The sequence below is a fragment of the Camelina sativa genome, chromosome 8, assembly GCF_000633955.1.
Source record: "Camelina sativa cultivar DH55 chromosome 8, Cs, whole genome shotgun sequence".
NCBI lineage: Eukaryota > Viridiplantae > Streptophyta > Magnoliopsida > Brassicales > Brassicaceae > Camelina > Camelina sativa.
In genome coordinates, this window is record NC_025692.1 from 12,502,996 (window position 1) to 12,512,949 (window position 9,954).

Here is a 9,954-nt window from a genome sequence, read left to right on the forward strand (position 1 = left end):
ATTGAAGCCATTGTATTTAGCATATGATTTTATGACATAGTGTTTTATCCAAAAAAAGTTTTTAAAAACAATCACATAAATCACATTATATATAAAAATCACAATATAAATAAAATAAATTTTAACCCATGCTCTACGGGTCTTAATTTAGTCTGATGTATGATGTTTTTAATGTCTTAGGAAATCTAATTGATTATTAATAAAATGGAAATTATGACCAATCGTGCTTGTTATAATGGAAAAATCGCTTCTTCTTTTTTAAATCCATAATCATATATATATATATATATATATATATATATATGAATCTTGTTGGAATGCACAACACTATCCCTCCAAAGATGAAGTCCAAGCTCATGAACATGAGTCTTTTTACAACCGGGAACGTAAGTCCGATCCATATACATGAGAATATCCCTAATCATCTGCAAAGCTTTGTTGTGATCATTCCATTTCCTATTAAGCAATTCTAAAAAAGCACCTCCTTGATCTTCTTCAATAGAATTACAAATCTCTTTGAGATGAAACGTCATAGTGGTAACAAGTCCAGTATAAAGCTTTTCCCCAAATTTATGTAGAACTATGTTGTAAGCGTTTCTGAAGGAAAGAAACCAATAATAACACACAATTTCAGAAACAACAACAAGTACAAGTAGCTAAAAAAATCAAAAGTGGGAAGATGTGAAACCCTGTAAAGCTCTTCGAAACTGAATCCACTAGCGTTGTGATTGTAAATCTCATGAATCGCATGTTCGAGGATCTTCCAAGTCTTATTTGCGTATTTTGGATCAACCACGACTCGTTGCTTAAACGCTTCAATCTGGAAATTTCTCTTCCTTTGATTACTCATGATGTTGGGAACTGAAATCGGAAACCCCCAAAAAAACACACCAAAGAGAATCACAAAATCACTTCAAAGAAAGATAAACAAATATAGAAAAAAAGCAGGAACGAAGATCGAAGAATTGATTAAAACCTTAATTAGCTCTAAATTGAGGAGGAATCTGAAGAAATCGGAGGTTAGGTTTTTTGTGATGTTGAAGAAGGGAGAAGAAGAATTTTTGAAGGTTGAAGATGATGATGATAGCAATGGAGCGGAACCAAAAAAAAAAATTTCTTTTTTTCGTAATTGTCTTCTAATCCCAATGGTTTTGATTACCTCCTTTGTTACTTCGTCCCCCCTTGGTTCGATTCTTTTGATCGATCAAACCCGCAGAGAAAATAACAAAATGCGTTAACGGGCTTTTAAACCGTTTTACGAACGTGCCTGAATTAAAAACTTATCCAAGTAAACGCCGAATTAAAAAAAACTTATTCCAAGTAAAACGATGCCGTTTCAAACGAAGCCGTCACTTTGCTTTCATTCAGTAGAAGAAGAAGATGAAGAAGAAGAAGAACACACTCCTTTGAACCAAAAAAAAAAGAAGGTAATTTTTTATTTGTTCATTATGTTTTTTTTCTTCCAGCAATTTCTTCTCTTTGTTATATATTTTTACACCTTATAAGTATTGAAAATTGTTGAGTTTTTGTTTCTTTCTATGATTGTTTTTTTTCAGTATACCCAAAAAAAGAGTCGAATTAAAAAAGTTGCGATTTTTTTGGTTCCTTTTTTTTTTTGAATTCTGAGTTGAAAAGGTTTTTATTATTTAAAGGTTATAGTTTCCTGTTTGCGTAAATTTAATGCTTCTTGTTCGGACGTCAAAGCAACGCTTACTTTTTGATTTCGACTGATATAAATACTCTTAACTTTACTTTTTTTATTTCTCTGCAACTTGGGATTTTTATTCTTTGCTCTTTTACTTTCCACAGATAACATCGATCGACTGGTACTCTTCTCTCTTATCTTTAATCCCAAATTTAGGATGTTGTTCTATGATCTGAGTGCATAAAAGAGTGGAGACATTGGCGTTTCATATATACAATTGGAAGCATTGTGAATGTAGACGTAAATCCAGGTTAAGGGCTTTAAGTGTACGTATGTGAGTATAGCTGTCAATTGGGCGGGCAGACCGTTGGCTTGTCCAGTCCAAATACAAACGGGCGGGCAATGGTCTGGACCAATAATCAAATGGTCCAATTGGTCCAAAGACCAAATTGGACCATTTCTCGTTGTTTAGGCTTTAGCTAAGGGTTATGTGTTTTGAATTGTGGTGATTTTTGTGTTCGTTCTCTGGGTTTCAATGTCTCGTTGTGTTTCAAATATTATTTTGAAATTTTACTCTACAGCATTGAAAGAACTCAAACAAAGTTGGCTGATGTTATTATCAGGATGAAGATAGCTAACTTGCTTGTTATTGCTTGCCGTGTTCAAAGTATATATATGTAACCTTCAATTTAGTTCTATATTATATTAGGATTGAACCAACTTCGTGTAACATATAAAGCCTGTACATATTTGCATTACATTACAAACATTGTGATGAAACACACGAAACATTCTCGTCGTCTTGTTGGGTTAGTGTTGTTTAGTGATATGATATTCCTTGCGTTTCAGATTGATCCAACCAAGTACTCGGCTGGTTCCAGAATTTTGCTGAAAGAGCAAGGAGACATTACTCTTCCGTTTGCTTGTAGACATGGTATTGTTCTATGCTTTACTAATTGAGCATTGAGTTGTGAATGTGATAGATGTGTTGTTCTAGCTATATAGTTCTCTTCTTGAACGTTTTTCTCACTCGCTTTTGGATTCCAGTTAGTTCTTTGATTTTTATTAGATTTTGTTCTGTTCTTGTGACGTTTTCTTGTGGTGATGGATCTGTGTTTGCGTGTGTTTGTTTCAATGTTGGATTGGAATCATAATCAGCTAAGAATTATTACAGAACATTAGCTAGTTTGTTTGAGAATCGAATACTGATGAAGTCTTTGTTTTCTTTCCTTTTTTCTGTTGTTTTGATCAGGTTTGTTATGTTCTTGTAAGGTTTACTTGTGTTCGCATATGCATATATGGTGAATACAATTGCACAAACAAGAACATGAATCTTTGTGGTGCTATTCGTAGTTTTGCTTGTATTTATGTTCTTATTCGTAGTGAGCCTCTTACTTCTTTGTAGTTCTTTGCTATTCTTCTCGAGACTCATTGTGTAATCTATAATATGATCTTGTTTTCGCAGGTCAGGAAAATGGATTTGGATACTCAAAACTTGATTGATCAATACAACTTGGCTGATGAAGACAACTTGTGTCTTGAAGATGAAGATATACCGCCAGAAACTCTTGGTGAGAATGAGATCGTACCTCAGGAAACTGCTTCTTTTAATACTGCACAAGGTACAAGTAGTTCAAAACCTTCTAGTAGACGTCATGCTAGATGTTGGAAGAACTTCACACTAGGAAAGAAATATGTTGATGGACCTAAGGTTGGTAAACATGATGGTACATGCAAACATTGTAAGAGGAATTATTGTTTGAATCTAAGTCGAAATGATACTAACACCATGAATCGCCATATGAGATCTTGTTCAAAGACTCCTGGGAGTACACCTAGCATTAATAGGAAGCTGGGTATGGTTGTCTTTAAAGAAAAAATTGTAGTGGCTTTAATTCAGCATAATCTCTCATATTCCTTTGTTGAATATGAAAAGATTAGGAAGGCTTTTACTTATGCTAATCCTTCTATAGAGTTTTGGAGTAGAAATACTGCAACATCAGATTGTTTCAAGATTTTTGAGATCGAGAAAAGTAAGCTTAAGACAGTTTTAAGTAAAAGCTCTGGTAGGATTTGTTTGACAACGGATTTGTGGAGAGCTATAACAATAGAGGGTTACATTTGCTTAACAGCTCACTATATAGATGTTGATTGGGTTTTGAAAACCAAGATACTATCTTTTTGTGATTTTTCGCCTCCTCATACTGGTGTAGCTATAGCAATCAAGCTTACTGAGTTATTGAAAGATTGGGGAATAGAGAAGAAGGTGTTTACTCTAACAGTAGATAATGCTTCTGCAAATGATACTATGCAAGGTATTTTGAAGAGAAAGCTACAAAAAGATTTGGTTTGCAATGGGGAACTTTTTCATGTAAGATGTTCAGCGCACATCTTAAATTTGATTGTGCAAGATGGTTTGGATGTGGAACTTTGGATAACATCACATATAGTATTAAGTATGTCAAGGGATCTCAGTCTAGGATTGATTTGTTTCAAAACTGTATGGAAACAGTTGGAATTCAAGTTGAAGCAGGTTTGGTTTTAGACGTTTCCACTTGTTGGAACTCTACATTCCTAATGCTTTCTAGAGCTATTCAGTTGAAGGATGTATTAAGAAACATAGCAGAGGTAGATAGGAATTATAAGAATTTCCCATCTGATGTGGAGTGGGAAAGAGCAGAATCGATTTGTGATCTTCTGAAACCTTTTGCTGAAATTACAAGAATGATTTCTGGTTCATCTTACCCAACAGCAAACTTGTATTTTATGCAAGTGTGGGCAATTAAATGTTGGTTGAGAGATCATGAAGATTCAAGTGATGAGATTATTTATTAAATGGTGGAGGATATGAATGTGAAATTTGACAAGTATTGGGAAGAATTCAGTGACATACTTGCAGTTGCTGCAATTCTTGATCCAAGATTAAAGTTTCCATTTCTGGAATATTGTTACAACACTTTGGATCCTTCAACCAGTAAGTCAAAGTTGGCCCATGTCCGCAGCAAAATGGCGAAGCTTCTTACACCTTATCAAAAAAGCACAAGCAACGTTACCACAACCAGTTCACAAGTTCCAAGAAAGAGTGTTCCTTATGGATATGATGTAAGTAAACTCTCTATTTTATCTCTGTTTGTTTTGCTGGACGTTAACTTGTTTGTTGTGCATTATTTTAGGGATTTATTCTTACATTTCTCAAAAGACTGGTGGTAATGGTAAATCCCCTTTAGACACCTATTTAGACGAGGAGGTGTTAGATATTGTCTCATTTAGGAGTTTGAATCTGATTGGTTATTGGAAAGACAATGCAAATAAATTTAAAGAGCTTGCATTGATGGCATGTGATGTCTTGAGTATTCCTATCACAACGGTTGCATCAGAATCATCTTTTAGTATTGGCAGCCGTGTTCTTAATAAGTATAGAAGTTGTATTTTACCAACTAATGTTCAAGCATTAATCTGTGCAAGAAACTGGTTTAGAAGATTTCAAGATATTGGTAAGAATTCTACTTTTTATTTGCATTTGAACTATATTGGTAATGAATTTTTAACTTTATTGATTTGAATGTTGTAGGTGATGAAGAGTTCAAGTTTGTTGAAGAGGAAGGGAATATTGTTGCTGTCTAAGTTCAACTAATGTTGGTTTATCTACGGGCTTCTTTGCAGCGTAACTATCCATTCTTCGTCTGTTTTTTTGCAACAAGTGAATTGGAGAATCTTTGTAATCATCAGCTTCTAGTAGATAACTTTGTTGTCGATGATGATGATGAAGAGAGTTCTGACATAATATGTTATCACTTTTGCAGCTCGATACATTGTTCATTTTTTTGGTATCAGACGTAATGAGAAGATTGCTTGCTACGTCACTGTCAGGGGAGAGAAGGCAATGCAGCTTTTCTGATTCTTTTAGATTTTCAAGTGAATATGTTATCACTTTTGTAGCTCGATACACTGTTCGTTCTTTTAGATTCTTTTGTTTATAAAATCTGAAAATTGTTTTGTTTATGAATTATTATGTTTCTGATAATTAATTTGTAATATTTTAGAAGAGAAAACCTTAGAAAAAAATAGATTTTATTAGATTTTATAACAGAAAACAACAAAATAATATTCAGATTTTATAACAGAAAACAACAAAATAATATTCATATTTTATAAAAGAAAACAACAAAATAATATTCAGATTATATAAGAAAAAATAACAAAAATAAAGCTCAAATGTTATCACTAAAAATAACAAAATATTGTCCAAATGGACATGGGCATATTTTGGACTTTGGACCACTATCCATTCTGGACCACACCCATTGAACACTGGACAGCCCATTTGACACCTATAGAAGTAACTAGGCTCTTTATATTTTACGTACGTATTATGATTTCATTTCCAACTTGCAAGTTATATATTTTAATGTATTATGATTTCATTTCCAACTTCCAAGTTACATTAAAAATAAGAATTTCTAAAACTCTCCTATAATTAAGAGTACCTCGTACTCTAATGTTCAAATGATTTTACTTTTTCCTTTTGACGTTCAGATGATTAATTGTTGGCATTGTTGGAATTTATAATTGATCTCCATGTGTTCTTTTTATATTACATTCATATATTAGTATCATCCGACCACAATTCTTTTAGAAACATTTTTAAACAACCATTGTATTGCCCCCAAAACGAAGAAAACAATTGGAAAAAAAATATTGTAGTCTATTCTTGGTCGATCGAATAAGACTTCTTTTTTTTTCTTTTTTTTTTTTTTTTTTTAAATTTTTTTAAGAAGAAGAAGAATAGAAGACCATTCTCCACTTCGTTCTTTGTTTGACTATTAGAAATTATTTTGTTGTCTTTGAAGAAAAGTATAAAATGGAAAAGTATAAAATGAAATAATTCTCCGTTTTTTTTTTTCTGGGATTGTCAATTTAAAGTATCTTACAAAAAAAGATTCAAAAACAAAATCAAAGAATTGCGTAAAATCTATTTTGCGTGTTTATATGAACGATGCACAAAAACACCAGTAAACCAATTAAACCGGTAATCTAACAGAACCGCTAGCCGTACCAATATGTTGAACCGACGACGTTCCTTCACCGTCCTTATTGACTCCAACCCTCGGCGAAGGAACCGGAGTCGTATTCCTCCACAGAAACGATGGGTTTCTTAGAAAAGCCCACCGGTCTGCTGGAACCGAATCACCGGTCGGACTTGTCACTTCATTTGTTTTAATGCTGCCGGTACCACATAGTCTAATCGAACCATCATCCCGGTTCCGCCACAGAAACGACGGCGTTTTACGGAATAACCACCTGTCCGATTTAGCCCTCGACCTATCAACCGGTTTACCACTCGTGGAGCTTCCTCCTCTCGGTANGAAGAAGAAGAATAGAAGACCATTCTCCACTTCGTTCTTTGTTTGACTATTAGAAATTATTTTGTTGTCTTTGAAGAAAAGTATAAAATGGAAAAGTATAAAATGAAATAATTCTCCGTTTTTTTTTTTCTGGGATTGTCAATTTAAAGTATCTTACAAAAAAAGATTCAAAAACAAAATCAAAGAATTGCGTAAAATCTATTTTGCGTGTTTATATGAACGATGCACAAAAACACCAGTAAACCAATTAAACCGGTAATCTAACAGAACCGCTAGCCGTACCAATATGTTGAACCGACGACGTTCCTTCACCGTCCTTATTGACTCCAACCCTCGGCGAAGGAACCGGAGTCGTATTCCTCCACAGAAACGATGGGTTTCTTAGAAAAGCCCACCGGTCTGCTGGAACCGAATCACCGGTCGGACTTGTCACTTCATTTGTTTTAATGCTGCCGGTACCATCAAGTCTAATCGAACCATCATCCCGGTTCCGCCACAGAAACGACGGCGTTTTACGGAACAACCACCGATCCGATTTAGCCCTCGACCTATCAACCGGTTTACCACTCGTGGAGCTTCCTCCTCTCGGTAAAACAAGTAAACTATTGGACCGGTTCAATTTCCAATTCGCCATTATCTTCTTCCTTAAATCTTCCGGTAATCTAAGCGTAAACCGGTCGGTACTCTCTCCAGGTAACACCACGGAATGCCCCGTCGTATGCGACCTCGGGAATTTAACACGTGGGAGTTCCACCGCCGGTTCGGGTATCGCCGATTCAAGATCCATTTCAACCACCACATCCGGTTCGACCGGTTCAGCTATCTGCGTCGTCTCTTCAGCAAGATTAGTCCGACAAACAGGACAAGTCACGTGACCTTGTAGCCACGCGCCGATACACTGAGGATGAAACACGTGATCACATTTAGGCAACAAACGCAGCGTTTCGTCGTCTTCGAACTCATTCAGACAAATCGCACACTCCAACGCTCCTTTGCCGATCTTCTGAGTCTTCACTTCCGAGTAGACAAAAGTCGGAAACGTCTCGATCGTCTCCGCGTCTAACCCACGCGCTACCGTCGCGTTGGTCACTCTCCTCCTCGCTGCTCCTCCCGTGGGAAGTAACGCTGCCGTCGACTACTCCAGTACAGTGACGTAAGTAAACGGTGAAGAAGCCCATGAAGAAGAGAGCTGCGATTACGACGACCACGACTACAGCCATGGCTGGACTAAGCTTGCCGCTGTAAGCATACTGGTCATTTCTCGGGTCGGGTTGGTTAGATTGACCCGATGCTAGAGATAGTAGTAGGGAGAACAAGACAAGAAGTGGTAAAGAGATATGCTTTATGGGATTCATTGTGATTCTTGAATCCCCAAAAAGTTAGTTATGTGTTTTTATTCCGACAAGAGAGAAGTTTATAGAGAGGTTTGAAAAGTTTTGAAGAAGTCGTGGAGAAGAAGCGAGGAAGGTTAGGGGATATGTCATAAGCAAATGTGTCACTTTACTGAATGCCACGTGGATGAAATATGAATTTTCCAACTGAGGAAGGCTGTGAATGTCAAAATTGTTGGGTGATTCTCAGAAGAGGTTGACTTGGTCCAGAACTCTTCTTCGTTCATTATCGTATTATGTATGAAACGTATCTTTTTTAGTTATAGTTGGTCACATAAGTCAAACAATAATTAAGCAGAACATAAGCGAAAATAGCAGTAAAAGTATGTAAAAATCAAAGAGAAAAAAGCTAGAATATTAGAAATAACGTATAGAGTGATTTGACCCAAAAAAAGGAGGTATAGCGTGAAAACATAAAACTTATACAAGAGACTGTATTGGTGTGCACCAATTATCAACTTTAACTAAAGCATACACAAACTGTAGAAAGCGGCGTGGTCTCCTTGAATCCGTAGTGTTACTGCTTGTGCACCTTCCACAAGAGAATGTTGGCGTCAGAGCCGTGCCAAGGTTTATGGTGGCCAGAAGTGATAAAACTAAATTTGACCCAATGTTCAACAAAAAATGTTTGTAATAATAAACGCTAAAAAATGTCTACCAAAAACTATTATATAACAAAAAATATTTCGAAAGAGTGATTCTTCTCCCTTTTCTCCCATAAAATTATTAACCAAATCTCAAAAATCATTTTCTCTAAATAATTTTATTTTAACAGATAAGATATTAAATAGAGTAAAGTATGCTTTAACCTAAGTTTATAAGACTTTGTTCTATTTGTTTCCTCGTTCCTTTAACTTTTTTATATTTTAGTTTTTTTTTAATTCTTATTGCTACTTAGAACTTGGGTGATCTAACCAATTGAGCCTGCTTAATTAAAGGTATTTTGTAGAAATATGCCTCTTTAAGTGTTTCTCAAAAATTTGATGCCGTAGGCTAAGGTTTCTTTTTTATACATTGAGGCACGGCCTTGGTTGGGGTTATGGTGAAAAACTCTACTTTCAATCAAACAAAAACTCATAAGATTATTTATGATGTCTTTACCTTAAAGCTGGTATTGGAAACCACAAAGTTCCAAAGACAACAAAAGAGTAGCTATTATGTATTGGTATCCATTTCATGATAGTTTTTTTTTCACTAACAATAATCTTTTTCCTATGGGTGAATTAGTCCAATAACCAAAACAAAAAAACTATAGTAGAAAATAACGCTATATTTAAAAAAAATTAGAAGAGTAGGATGAGGATAGTGTAAAATTACCAATTTAGTGTTTTTAAGTAGTGGAGGGTAGTGGTGGTTGTTGGTCGGCATGGGCAGACAGCGGCGGTGGCCGGCGGAGGTAGCCGGAGAAGTTGGTCGGAGGTGGCGGCCGGTGGTGGTTGCCGGAGTTCGCCAGAAAATGTCGTCGGAAGTCACCGAAAAAGTTCGCCGGAAGAAGAAAACTATACCCTAAAAAATTGTACATTGAGAACCCAAGTGGTGATGGTGATAAAAA

General features: G+C 35.6%; 2 protein-coding genes and 1 long non-coding RNA gene across 3 annotated transcripts; 1 reads left to right on the top strand and 2 right to left on the bottom strand.

The window, feature by feature from the left end:
* LOC104707059 lies at positions 210–1,413 on the bottom strand. The gene is made up of 3 exons (XR_754541.2): positions 977–1,413; positions 689–861; positions 210–597 (listed from the first exon to the last, which is right to left on the bottom strand). It is a non-coding gene; the product is annotated as an uncharacterized LOC104707059 (long non-coding RNA).
* On the top strand, positions 4,481–5,269 carry LOC104709469 (zinc finger BED domain-containing protein DAYSLEEPER-like). The gene is made up of 3 exons (XM_010426079.1): positions 4,481–4,751; positions 4,819–5,139; positions 5,217–5,269. The coding sequence occupies exons 1-3, from the start codon at positions 4,481–4,483 to the stop codon at positions 5,267–5,269; spliced, it is 645 nt and encodes a 214-aa protein (XP_010424381.1).
* Positions 7,110–8,463, bottom strand: LOC104707060 (E3 ubiquitin-protein ligase ATL31-like). The gene is given in 2 exon segments (XM_010423332.2): positions 7,110–8,128; positions 8,130–8,463. Coding segments are annotated over 2 exon segments (1,107 nt in total). The 5' UTR covers positions 8,367–8,463; the 3' UTR covers positions 7,110–7,258.